The sequence below is a fragment of the Momordica charantia genome, assembly GCF_013281855.1.
Source record: "Momordica charantia cultivar OHB3-1 chromosome 5 unlocalized genomic scaffold, Mcharantia_2.0 BLBB01000005.1, whole genome shotgun sequence".
Classification (NCBI taxonomy): domain Eukaryota; kingdom Viridiplantae; phylum Streptophyta; class Magnoliopsida; order Cucurbitales; family Cucurbitaceae; genus Momordica; species Momordica charantia.
The window spans coordinates 7,376,209-7,391,284 of NW_028275163.1; the positions used below are offsets into that span (position 1 = coordinate 7,376,209).

General features: G+C 33.0%; 1 protein-coding gene across 1 annotated transcript; it reads left to right on the forward strand.

The window, feature by feature from the left end:
- The first annotated feature begins 7,308 nt into the window (after positions 1-7,308).
- LOC148211210 (transcription factor DIVARICATA-like) lies at positions 7,309-8,834 on the forward strand. Its single transcript, XM_088123721.1, has 2 exons — positions 7,309-7,790; positions 8,281-8,834. The coding sequence occupies exons 1-2, from the start codon at positions 7,381-7,383 to the stop codon at positions 8,645-8,647; spliced, it is 777 nt and encodes a 258-aa protein (XP_087979847.1). The 5' UTR covers positions 7,309-7,380; the 3' UTR covers positions 8,648-8,834.
- Positions 8,835-15,076: the final 6,242 nt, after the last annotated feature.

A 15,076-nucleotide genomic window follows, 5' to 3' on the forward strand; every position in this document is an offset into this window, starting at 1 on the left:
TTAAATGACCCTTTGTTCCTTTAACGCAAAGGAAGTTTTCATTAAAAAAAGAAAAGTAGAGACCAAGAGTTAAAAAAAAATAGAGAGAAAGAGAGATGCTCAGTTTGATTAAGAGGTGTTTAAAATAGCGCTTTATTTATTCTATTAACAACATCATGTTATTAGGTTCTGAAATTCAATAAAGTGAGTTCTGGGTGGTGCTGATGTTAACTTTTTTTCTTATAAGAATCATTGGACATTATGTGTTGTTGATGTGCATAATAATATGATTTACGTTTTAGACTCTTTGCAACCCTGCTATTAAGGAAGACATTAAATATGTTGTGAATAGGTAAGTATTATCTATATTTTTAGTTTGATACATTAATGTGTAGGATTGATAACTTATTTTTTTGTAAATGTATCTAGGGCTCTAAGAATGTTTATGGCACAGAATACTATTACACAAGGTAGAAAAAATCCTACTTAGCTTCCTCTACGGGTAAGTATAACTATATTGCTTTATATTATTATTTTTTAATAAGTTCTAAAACTTAGCATTTTTATATATGTATAGTGCCCACGTCAATCAGGATCGGTAGAGTGTGGATGTTATTTCATGAGGAAAATTCAACAGATAATGCATAATCGAGACACTCCAATACCTAATCTTGTATGTCTTTCATGCACGCTCAAAACACAACTCTACTCTTCATATTTGAATTATATACTTATATTATTTATACTTTGTTACATGTAGTTCAATTCAAAAAAGCCGTATACTCAAGCCGAACTTGATGAGGTACAGGATGAATGGGCTGGATTTGTTGCGAACTGCGCTTAGTTTGAGTTAGATAGTAAATATAGTTTTATCGTTTTAGCCTTTTAATATGTAAAACCTTGAACCATTTATTTGTTATTTTTCAATATGCACTGGTTGTATTTGTGAGCTACTCAACATTTTGCTTAGTTTGTTCATTTAACACTTCTTAATATTGCTTACTTAATGAATTAGATATTATCGAAGGATTACCGTGTGTTGTAGTTGCTGAATTTCTGAATTCTATTGAAGATGTGTATTAGAATTTCTACTGATTGTATTGGTGTTGTGCTGATACAGATCTTTTAATTATTAATTTATTTTGTACGATTGTTTGGCTAGAAATATTTTGATACAAGTCTTTTAGATATTATGGTATGTGGAATATTTTATCAAATTTTTGTTTCAGGTTTTGTAAAAAACAATGTCAGTTATAGAGGAACGATGTCGGATCTATCAATGTCGGTAATTAACTGACATTATATGGACAATCAATGTCGGTCTGTAACTGACATTACAGACCAACTGACATCATAGGCTACAATGACACCACGGTTAATGTCAGTTGGGAATCGACATTGAAATAACCGACATCGAACATATACAATGTCGGTTTTATTGATGTCAGTTGGCAACTGACATTGTTTGAAAAACGACATTGTACGATACAATAACACCCGGGTTAATGTCGGTTTGAAAACCGACATCTAATATGTATGATGTCAGTTGACAATTGACATTACAGGCCAATTTTGTAGTAATGAGCCAAAGACGAATGAAAATCAAAGATGAAAGTAATATGAGAGGTGAAACAATCAAACCATCCTTGGGAGCCTCTTTAAGCCCATATAATGATTTGTGCAACTTGCAGATATAATCAGGGTATTGAGAGTCAAGAAAACCACAAGGTTGTGACAAAAACTTCTTCAGAGAGATGCCCATAAAGGAAGGCATTCTTAACATCAAGCTAACGTAGAGGCCACCCCAACTTAATAGAGAGAGCGAGAACAAGACGAACAATAGGTTTCTTGACAATAGGACCGAAGGTTTCATCATAGTCAACCCTATATAACTGATGAAAGCCTTTTGCCACCGGACGAGCCTTATAGCGAGCAATAGTACCATTCTAATGTCGTTTGATTCGATAAACCGATTTGCAATCTACCACGTTTTTGCCAGGTGCGAGAGGAATGAGGGACCATGTATGCTGACGATGAAGGGCCTCAAACTTCTGAAATATATCGAATTGCCATTCAGGACACTTACGAGCAGTAGTATAGGACGTTGGTTCAAGCGCTAGAAGAAGTGCGGAGGCTAGGAGAGCTTTGGGCTTAAAGATGCTGCACTTCGAGCAAGTGATCATGGGGAGGGTGGATTGCACAGCAGGTGCAAACGAGGAAGAATGGAGGGTGGATTCAGGTAGTTGGCTTACGGGGAGAGTAAACTGGGTTATGAAATTGTTACGCTAAAAGAATTTTTTTATACATTTATTTAACAAATTTTCTAATTTATATTTACATAATAACTCTAAAAAATATTTCATTTATTTTTTTTAGAATATTTCATACAATAAGTTAATTATGCTCAAATTATTTTTTAGTACAATTATGTTGGGAAAAATATATATATGCAGTAACAATAAAATATCTCTAGTTCTCAAGCAAGAGCAATCCAACACGATCTAACTAGTATTTTTCCCCTTCCACAGTTATGAGCAAGTCACAGTTTTATCAATGTAATAAAGGAAATACGAGATAGGGATAGAAAACAAACACAAGAAAATATACTGGTTCACTCCAAGCTTGGAGCTACGTCCAGTCTTCTTGCAATATGCAGGTTCCACTATAATGGGAAGATTACAATGGACCTCACTTCCTCTAAAACGCTCTCTAGATGCTACAACAATAGCGACCTAGCTTCTAAGCACTACAACAATAGTTAGTTAGAGATACAGAATGAAAAACCTCACAAGAATCGCGAGAACGGACTGCCGACGATGCTTTACAGGCCAAGATCTCGTTTTTCTCTCTTCCTCTGCGGGCAAAAATGGCCGCCACCACTGCTTCTATTTTTCACCACTTTTTTGCTTCAGCAACCGCTCACATATATATATAAAGAAGAAAAGGGAAACTTAACGGAGAAGGAAAAACTAAAGTTGGGCCTTATTTTTTGTTTGCTTGGCCCAACAACATTTAATAATTTTCTTTCTTTTGTCTCCACTTTTCCCAACAATCTCCCACTTGTAGACAAAACATCAATCTCGCCTCCCACTGCAACAACAGTGTCGATCTTCTTGGCAAACAACCAAGGTTCCATCTGTACTTGCCTTTAGACTGGGCAACCTACGTGGTCTTGTCTCCCAGACGTAAAAGACACAGCCACGTGCTCCCACTCGAACTAAGTGGTACCTCCCAAAGCTTCCTTCTTCGATCGTGGCCAACGACTCCCAAAGAAAGAATTCTTCTTCGATGACTTGACACTCCCACTTAAGTCTGTTACCAAGCTAGAGACTTCAGCCTCGACCTCAGCACCAACTGTAGTCTTCCTCTTCGATGCATCTTTTCGCCTATGCGACTTCATCAATTCGTTGAACCGTCTGACAACTGGGGCTATCACCTCACAACCAACTAAACTCTTTTTCTTTTCCTTATCCTTGCCTCCCGATTGTTGAACATGAACTGATGGATCTATCTTGGTTGTCAATGCTGTTGGTTTTATCCCGTCTCCATCTAAACCATTTGCAGCTCTATGCATCCTCTGTCTCTCTGATCCTTTGGCAACATCAAACCTCACTGTGTACACTGTAGATGTCCTGTGGCCAACAACCACCAGCTCGGATCCTCTAGTGAGTTTCCACATATTTCCAGCAAACTCACTTCTGTAACCATCGTCATCCAACTTCCCTGCAGATATTAAATTCATTCTGATGCTGGGTACATACCTAACATCTCGCAAAACCAACTCAGTCCCACTATCGGTCTTCAGACTGATATTTCCAATTCCTCTAGTCTTGGAGAGCCTACCATTTCCCATCCTCACCATGCCATAGTTTTCTGCAGTGAAAGATGTGAACAACCTCCTATCTGAAGAGATGTGTACTGAAGCTACACTGTCTACTATCCATTCTGGTGACTGGTCCACCGACATTGTGTTACTCTCAACACACACAAGAGCATCATGCACAACTGCATTTGCATTTGCATCCAGCTTTTTCAGATCCTCTTTCAATTTTCTACAGTGCCTCTTATAGTGGCCCTTCTTGTGGCAGTAATAACATTCAATCTCACCATTCCCATTTTTCCTGCTATTTCTATGTTGTCTGTCATCATACTCAACCTTTTCTTTACCTCTCTGAACAGCTAATGCTGAGCCAGATGCAGAACTAGAAGTGGATTCTTTTCCACTCTCTTTCCTGCGAATTTCCTCAGCAGTTGCAGCATCACAAATTTCTGTAAATTTTAAACTCTTATCTCCTAATGAATTAGACACAGCTGTCTTCATTGTTTCCCAACTTTCAGGCAAAGAAGTCAACAATAAAATAGCATTCACCTCATCACTAAATGTAATCTTCAGAGACGCTAACTGATTGATTAAATTAGTGACTTCATTTATATGGGAATTCACAGAAGCATTCTCATCCATACGAATGTTAAAATATCTTCTAACAAGATATACCTTATTATTGGCAGATTATTTTTCATACATGTTGGTCAGTGCATTCATCAGACCTATCGCTGTTGTCTCATTTGCCACGAGACTTGCTACATTCATTGATAGACACAACCTAATAATTGCAACTGCCTGTTCATCCATATCTTCCCAATCTTCAAGCTTCATTCCAGCTGGTCGTTCCTTCAACGCTTTGTGCACCTTTTTGCAAGTTAAGTAATCCTTAATCTGCATTTTCCAATACCCAAAGTTGGCTCCATCGAACCTCATAATTCCTTCGAAACTCGACTGCTCACCAATTCCCATGACTTTGAACCAAAAGCTCTGATACCAGTTGTTGGGAAAAATATATATATGCAGTAACAATAAAATATCTCTAGTTCTCAAGCAAGAGCAATCCAACAGTATCTAACTAGTATTTTTCCCCTTCCACAATTATGAGCAAGTCACAGTTTTATCAATGTGATAAAGGAAATACGAGATAGGGATAGAAAACAAACACCAGAAAATATACTGGTTCACTCCAAGCTTGGAGCTACGTCCAGTCTTCTGCAATATGCAGGTTTCACTATAATGGGAAGATTACAATGGACCTCACTTCCTCTAAAACGCTCTCTGAATGCTACAACAATAGTCATCTAGCTTCTAAGCACTACAACAATAGTTACTTAGAGATACATAATGAAAAACCTCACAAGAATCGCGAGAATGGACTGCCGACGATGCTTTACAGGCCAAGATCTCGTTTTTCTCTTTTCCTCTGCGGGCAAAAATGGCCGCCACCACTGCTCCTATTTTTCACCACTTTTTTGCTTCAGCAACCACTCACATATATATATAAAGAAGAAAAGGGAAACTTAACGGAAAAGGAAAAACTAAAGTTGGGCTTTATTTTTGTTTGCTTGGCCCAACAACATTTAATAATTTTCTTTCTTTTCTCTCCACTTTTCCCAACAAATTATACTTAAGTTAATTAACTATTTTGTTTTAGAAAAAATTCACTCATGATATATGCGTTTCAAAAAATCTAAATATAGCATAATTTGACCCCTTTTTTTATATACATTTTTACTTCACATTTAAGTTAGACTTTGTTGAATTATGCAATTTTTGTAATTTTGTAAACTTCACACTATATTTTTTTTATTTGTCTAATTCTCTCTCTTCTTTTTTAATTGTATAGTAATTATTTAATTTGTTTTGAACTTTATAGTTAGGGACAACTGCAAATATGGTAAAAATATTTGGTAAAATAAGCAAAATAGCAACCACGTTTAATTTTTTCAAATATAGCATTTTTTTCTAAAAAAATAGAGGTTCAATTTTATAATTACAACTTTACCCTCCAATATATCTGATATACATCTGTAATATATTTGCAAGATATTTGATTACTCTTGATATACCATTGATATAATAATGATATACAATTGATTTACTTATGATATAACTATAAATCTACTGAACTTTTAACATGGCTTACCACTGATATATGTATGATAACCATTAATTTACCATGCCGATACAACATTTATATATCTATGATATATATTTCATATGTCTCTAATTTACCATTGATATACAAATGATATACCACTGATATAACTATGATATCTACTGATATAACTTCTTATATATGATTAATTGATTTACCACTAATATAACACTAATACATATTTGATATATATTTGATATATACTTAATATGTTTCTAATTTACCATTGATATAACCATGATATCTACTAATATAATTATGATACATGTGTGTTGATATCATACTATTATATCCACTATTTTTTCATATGAAAATAATGGTGCAAAAAAAATTGAAATATAAAGTTATTCTATAAAAAGTTTATGTAGATCATGCACATCCAAAAAAAAAAAAGTTAGAAATCTGATATACGTTATAAATTTAAACAGTTGATATCTCTTATATTTAATATCTAATTAATATTAAGATAGAATAAATAGTAGTGATATAGTAATCAACATTATTGATAATATTAGTATATCAATTAACAAATTGCAATGGTAAACTAGAATTTAAACATCTAATATACCACTAAAAATTAAACATTTGATGTACCTTATATTTTCTACATCAGTTGCAAATATATTTAGTATATCGTAAATTAGATGTACATCAGATATATATATTAAAGGTATAATACATACATTTGATAATTTATATCAGGAATACATCGGATGTATATCGAAGTATATCAGAGGTAAATCGGATGTATATCAGATACATATATACATTGGATGTATATCATATATCATAAGGGTAAAATCGGAATAATAAATAGTCCGAAAATAAAAACTCAAATATTTTGCTATATTTGAGATTTTAAAAAGTTGGTGACATTTCTTGAAATACATTGATTATTTTTGCTACCCGCCACTAATTACCCTTATATCTAGTAATCTGGCTTTCCAAAAATTCTCACTTTCTTTCTAACTCCATAATTCGAAAACAATCGTTCAAGATCCTATCTTATCTTTTAAAAAACGTTTGAAAAATAATAATAATAAGCTTTTAATTGAGAATTTTTAAAAAAAATAAAAACAAAAACCGACAAATAAAAGATAAACTTATCTGTAAACAACAAAAAATTTTTAAAAGGGCGCCAATTTGAAATTCTAAAAAACTTCTAAAATTCTATCAAAGTATTTCCAAAACTTATTTTTCTATTTTCATAATTTGACTGGAAATTTCAAAAACAAGTAGGAAACGGAAAGAAAAAAAAAAAAAAAGAAAAGAAAACTTTCATATTTCAGCGAAATATATATATATAGACGCATCGAAGGCTGATTGTTTAGTGCATGAAATTTCAGTTCCCACCAAAATCCTCTCTCCTAATCTCTCTCTCTCTGTAAACTGAATTGTTGCAGAATTAGGTTCTTCAATGGCGTATAATCCAGGAAACCCTAATTCTGCAATTCTACTTCCTTATGGCGGCACAGCGACACCGTTTTTTGGTTATTCTCTTCCGTTTTCTTCTTCTTCTGCAGCTTTTACTGATGAGTGGACTTGGGAAGAACACAACACCCTTGAGCTGGCTACTCTGTCGATGCTGGAGAACAGCCCTGATCGGTGGCTGGTGATCGCCGATCAAATTCCCGGCAAGTCGGTGGCGGAGGTCATCAATTATTACTTGGCCATGCTTCGGGACCTGGCGCTCCAGAGGCAATTGCAGTCGCTGGAGTACCAGGTTGCGCCGCCGCATCAACTGCCGGAGGTTAGTGGCGAGCTGAATGGCGACCCGGCTGAGAAGAAGAACAAGAAAAGAAAACTTTGGACGGAAAGAGAACACGAGTAGGTTCTTCAAACTCCTTTTTTTTTTTCAAAATAAATTTTATGTTTCTCGTCTGTTCTGAATCTACCACCATGAACTTAAACCATAATTGACCTCCATTCCTAATCAAGAAGTTGTGAGTTTGAATTATTCACCCCACTTTCGTACCGAAAACAATCTCTGAATTTAGAGTTTTTTTTTTTCTAACTTTTTTTTTTAGTACATATAAAGTGTGATCCAACCCACAATTCTTTGATTTGAGATATAGACCAATTACTCGTTTTTTTTTCTGGCTTGTTTTTATACTTAGATTGGGTTTGGGCTAGCTCCATTTTGAGTCGTCTTCTTTTGTGATTTATTAATTGGTTCAATTTTAGATCATTTATGAAGTAGTTGCATATGAGTAATTTTCTAATTTACTTTTTTGGAGTAGTCTAATTAATTCAATGAAATATTTATTTGAGAGTGGATCTAATTTAATTCGATTATGTTTTTTTTTTTACTTGACAGGCAATTTTTAGAAGGGTTGAAGAAACATGGTAAAGGTTATTGGAAAAGAATATCACTTGATATTGCTTCAAAATCATCAACTCAGGTGGCCAGCCATGCCCAAAAATATTTTCTTCGTCACGCCCAAAAAACAACATCCAATAGATCAAGCATACATGACATCACCACCGTCGATAGCGATAGCAACGACGCAGCGAAAGATCGAGTCGTCGAACAACAACCACCACCGCAGTCGCCGTCGGCCTTGCCACCCCTTCCACCATGCCTGGAATTTGAAGCTATGGGCCATACTCTTCCTCCTAACCATGGAGGCTTACAGAATGGCCAGTACTTCCATTATCTCCCATATTATAATGGGTGTATTTAAGAAAGTTTTTTATTATGTTGTTTTTTCAGGGTGAATTTCGCAGGGAGTTAAAAACATAATTTTAACCCTAAACTTTAGACTTTTTTTTAAGATGTGTAATTTAACCAGTTGAATCATGTTCAAGTTGACATTTATTCATGTTAACATGGGCCATCAATAATGTTATATAATGCTTTGTTCAACTCAACTAATTAAGTCTTATTTTATTTTGAGAAGAAAATTCTGCATCTCATTTATTTGAGTTTTATTTTATTTAATTATTTTTATACTCCTTATTTATGATTATGAGTTTTGTTTTGTTTAAACAAGAATTCATCATCTTTTCATTAAAGACATGTGTCAATTACTGTAAGATCATGTTAGCTACGACGATGAATTTATAAGTTAATAGTTGGCTTCGAAATTGATACTATGTGATTTTTTTCTTTAATTTAAAATAGATTAGATTCCACCTTTTTTAACGACCACAAAAATTGTCTATTAGAACTAAAATTGAAAGTTAATTAAAAGATGTAATTAAAATAAGTTTAGAGTTGAAATAAATTTTTTTTAAGTATAATATGTGGAGATAGGGGATCGAGCTCACAACCAATTACCGATGAGCTACGTTCGTTTTGGCTATAGTTGAAATAATTGGCACGCAGACTAAATTTATAATTAAATATTTTTTGTATTATTATTTTAGTAGCAAATACAAATTAAAAGCTTCAATTTCTCCCTCCTCCCACTCTCTCTGAACATTTGCAGACACAACTACCCCTGTGTTTATCGTCGAGGGGATTTTCAGAACTTCTTGGGCGAACGATTGATCCAGAACTCGGATCAGGCAACAAGCCCCTCGGATCCGGACGATTCGAACTCACTCAGATGGGGCTGGGCTTCTGGTACAAAATGAAGGTGTTTACGGGTTGGATTAGGTCGTATTAGGAGAGGTTTTAGGATCAACATGAAATTTTGGGTTGGCCATATATAGAAATAGTCGAATTTGAATTAGATGGTCAACCCAACCTAATATTTTCGAGTCGGGTTGGATTGGGTCGTTAGGTTGTGTTTTTTCTTTTTTCTTTTTAATTATCGGGGGACTTAGGATTAAAACTAAATGGACGAATCAGATTTAGATACAAAATGGAATAATATAATATGAAAACCTTAAATGAAAGGCTAGGATTAAAAGTAAATAGACATTGACATTAGGAAGATAAAATATACATATATATAATTAAAAATATATACATATATGGATAAATTCGGGTTTGGTTGGGTTGACTCGATTTTTTAAAAGTTGAACCCGAGACCAACCCAATTCGATCGGGTAGCAAGGAGGCGCGAGTGACGAGGGAGAAAGGGGAGAGGTGGTTATGAAGGGGGAGGGGATGGGTTTGTTGAGTCACTCACCCTTGCCATTGGGCCACCCGGCCTGGCCCAAAAAGAGCAAAAGTCCAAATTCTACGGGTTTTGAGCAGTATTTGGATTTGTTCAACCACCAAAATAAAATTTATGCTTATGACTCAATCTATGATCTCATGCAATGTGCTAAAAATTGGATTAAGTTTTAATCAACCTTTAGATCGAATTTAAATGGAATCATATAATAAATTATTAACTTTTATTTTAAAAATAGTTTCCAAACCAAACTTTTTGAATTTAAAATTTTTATTTTTATTCTATTGTTTTGTACCATTTTTGTTATTTTTAAAAAATGGTTATCTTTGTTATAATCATATTTTACAATTTAAGTCATTTTACTTTTAACAAATAAATTACATTTTATCATTTTTAAAAAATTATATTTAATAGAGGAATGAAAATAAAAATAAAAAATATACTAAATATTAATTAATTATATATTAATATATAATAAACAATATACAATATACAATATATATTTATTATATTATATTATATCTAAAATTAAATGGGTCAATCCAAAATTTATATCCAATTGTATGTATAGAAAGGTCGGGTCGGTGAAACCTTGACCTTGAACTGGACTTGGATCAAACCTAAACTAAGTTTTGACCGGCTTTTAAACTTCGGAAAAACCTCTGCTCCGTTATGGAACATTGTGTTCCCTACCCTTGGGTGACCCTATAATAAAAAGATAAGGATTGGTTATTCTATTTTAATTATTTTATTAAAATCCATAATCTCTTCCGAATCTCTTTTTTTTTAATTGTTTAATAATTCTTCACCCTTTTTTCTCTCTCCCATTAACATTCTCACCTCATTCTCTCTTATTCATCTCCATTTTCTCTCAACTTATGCATCACTGTCACGTCATTTTTTATCTCTCTTCTTAGTCTTCTCTTTTTTCCAACTCAATGCACCTTAAGTTTTTAGTTTAAATAATACATCTCCACAATTAATTGTATATATAATGGTGTGTATATATATATATATATTCTTTTTATAGTTTTAAATGATTGTCAAGAAGATCCCCTAACTAACTATAGATCACATCCACCAGACGAGAAACTCAATTCTACCACTGAGATAGGAATAACTAGAAAAGTAACCGTCAACGCTTAACAATTGTATCATTTTTTTATCTTCTACACCTTAATTTAATTTAAAAGGTGAGGAAAAATAAATAAAAGAAAGAAAAAAAATTAAAAAGGGTTTAACCTTTTTTATGTTATTAAACCATGTGAATAACCTGTAAGCTTTCCAATAATATGGGTATTATAGAAAATTATCCAGCTGGGTTGTTTTTTTGTTGAGACAGGGTATTAGTTTTTCCATAATTTAGGACCATCATCTTGTATCAAATTTTCTAAATATCTTCTTTTTTGGTTGCTGTATAATAAAAAAACATCCCTTCGATTTTCAGGTTGAACCATTCTAATTTGTGTCTTGATATCTAATTTATTATCTCTTGCGTAAATTTTCTTGATATCTTAGACTTATGATAATTGAGCTGTTAATCTACGATGGTGATCAACTGAAGCCAAAGGGAAACCAGAAAAAAAATTTCACAACTTTAATTCAACGTCTTAAAGCTTCTTCAATTACATTCCTTTGCAAAAAATGATTACCAATAACAAAAAAATGCAGAAGCCTACATTTAAAATTAGAAGACAATAAAACATGAAAGCGAAATAATATAAAAGAAAAAAAACGATATAATGTTAAGCAACTTCTCGATAATCATTTAAAACTATACAAATTAAAAAGAAAAAAGAAATATATACAAATGGAGATAGATTTTTTTTTTATACAGCAAATTTAAGCTACATTAAGAGTGAAAAGAAAACTATCAACTAACGATTAAAGTTTATCTCAACCCCCCGTCTCAAGACAATGCATTCCAGGCTCAGAATCACCAGAACCTGCTGTAGCTGCATATGACTCTCGGAAAGGAACTCCTGGATCAAATGCCTCTCTGAACCCTCCAGTGGGAGTAACAAAGGCGGGTGAGCCCAATTATGGAAACCGGACGTTATAGTGCTGCATAAAATGAGAAAAAAATGAATAAGAGAGAGAAAAAACAAGGAGGTCAGAAGGTATAGGGAGAGAGAAAAAAGAGAGAAGAATTGTCGAACATTTTTTAAAAAAACATGGATACGGAAGCGAGGAGGCACCGGTGACGGCAAGGTGAGGAATGCGGTCCAGAGGCTATATTGCAGTCGCCGGAGTATGAGGTTGCGCCGCCGCATCAACTGCCGGAGGCGAGTACCGAGCTGAATGGTGATCCAGCTGAGAAGAAGAACAAGAAAATAAAACTTTGGACTGAAACTGAACAAGGGTAGGTTCTTCAAATTTTTATTTCTTATCGTTTTTTTTTCAAAATATGTGTTTTTTTATGCTGGATTTAAGGTTTTTATACTTAGACTAGGTTCAAGTTATTAGCTTGATTTTGAGTTATTTTTAGTACAGGTTCGAGTTCACGATTTTTTACTTCAAAATATTGTCTAAACCATTTGAGCTAAAGAATGGAGATTTGAATTCACCAATATTTATTAACTGGTTGTCATTTACTAATTAGTTTCACGAGTCAATTTCTAATTTATGTTTGAGTAGTTTAATTAATTGAATGAATTTTTTTTGTTTGTTTCCATTTGACTTTATAGGAAATTTTTGGAAGGGTTGACCAAATATGGTAAAAGTGATTGGAAAGAAATATCACAGTCAAGGTACCTGGTACGTAGGATAAAGAAATATGGGGTTCGAGTCCCTCCTCAGTCAGTCGCGTTCCTATCTATGTTCGATTTCAAAGTCTGGACACTTTCAATTAAGTTATTTTATGTAATTTGCAATGCTGCGTGCCTCCATTCGAGCCTGCATTTGGCACTTTTTATTATTATTATTAGTTTTTTCACAATGCGTCATTTTTGCAAATGTATTTTGCTTTTTTTTCTTTTTAGATTAGGTCCATTTTAAAAAAAGAAATTGTAAATTTTTGGAACCAGTTGGCGGCCGACTCATCCTGAAATCGGATCGGACAACCAACGCACCAGGTTTGGATCCGGACTCGGAACCAACATCGGGTACGAATTCGGAATCACTGGGACGGAGCGAAGAGACTGGCCACTACAAAAAAAAAAAAAGCGGACTTCAAACATTATTTAGATTGGATTTAGATCTATTCAATTACCAAAAGATTTATGGTCCAATCCATGAGCTTAATTAAATGGATGAAAGTTTGAATTAAATCATTTTTTCTTTTGTACCATTTTTGTTATATTTTAAAAATTGTTAATAATAAATTTTGTTATAATCGTATGTTTACAACTTTAAGTTATTTTACTATTAAAAAATAAATTGTATCTTGTTATTTTCTAAAAACTATATTTAATAGAGGAATGAAAATAAAAATAAAGAATAACACCCAATATTAATTAATTATATATTAATATATAATAAACAATAAACAATATATTATTATATTTCATTATATTGGATTGGGCTCTCTAGTCATTCAACGGGCAAATCTAAAATTCATATTGTCGCAACATCATCGCGACGCGGAGCGGTCGACGTCATCTCCTGACGGGTCTCTTTTGAGATTACGGCTTGGAGTCGCCACCAATCATCTACAAGGTGTGATTGGTCACCTATTTAAAAAAAAAACCTGGTTTACGGAAACAGAATTTTGGTTCGGGAGTCGGTTGAGCGTAGGGAAGATGTTAGCACCTACGACACCCGTTCGAAAACGGTACCATATTTTGTCGAAAATTATCCTATTATATTTGGTCCAAAGGAAAAAATCAAATTTTTGTTTGATTTTAAATGTCCCAAATTTATTCGTTAAGCATGAGTGGCGCAAAGACCATTAGAAAAACAAAACAAATTATCACCTCGAGAATATTGGAACTCATAAAAAATCATTTTGAGGTACACATGAAGATTTGAACTTGTAACATGAATGTCAACACCCAATGTTTTTGCCACTAAGATATGTTATTAAGGGTCTTTTTAAATAATAAAGTTATCTTTAAAATTTGTATTTTAAAATATATATATATTAACGAAAAGTAAAAAAAAAAATATTTTAGGGATTTGAAATTTGTTTAAGACTATTTTATTTATATATAAAAAAATATATAACCAAACTTATTTAAAATAAGCTCATATTCAATTTTTTCAAAACCTTATTTAATAATTATTTCATTTTAAAAAGCAAATAGTATTTGTATTTTTTTAAAAAGCAAAATTTGTTTCCTCTTAAACTTTCCTAAAAACTTTACTTGAAAAGAAAAATTTTTCCCAACTTAGTTAAAATAAAACTCTTATTCGATTTTGTTTCAAAACATTTTATAAAAATTTTGGTTTGGTTTACTGGTAAAAGAAAAAACAAACAAACATTTTCCAAAATCATTTTTGTTTATTAACAAAAAAAATAAAAATAATAAAATAAATAAAATAAAATAAGAAACACCTCCTTTACTCACTTAAGCTACCTCAATCACCAGAATAGAGGTCGCAGAAGTGCTGGTTGTCGCTACACCAGGATGGGTCGCTGGAGTTTGTGTTCTTCCTGCCAGGTCCAGCTATGTCGTCGCTGGAAGTCTCATTGTGTCAGTCGCTGAAAGTTGGAGACAATGGCTAGAAAGAAACCCAACGCCACCAAGAGATTGAAACAAAGGGAGGTTTGAGGATTTGGTACAAGAAGAATGAAAGTGATGGAATTGAGTGATTTTATGAGGTGGGTATGCTTAGGATTCACCCAACTTTTCTTCTCTACCTCTTATGAAACCAAAAAGACCCTTCTTGAGAAAAAACAGGTAGAAGAACGAAACTTACTCCCTTTTACTTGACCATTTAAACAATAACTAAATAATAAATAATAATAATAAACAAATTCCTTTTTTTAAAAAAAACATAACCAACTTTAATATTTAATTCAATTAAAACATTACATTAAAACTTTATGATAAAGTAAACTTAGGATAATTTAAACCAAAACAATTAAAATACCACTTAATAAAG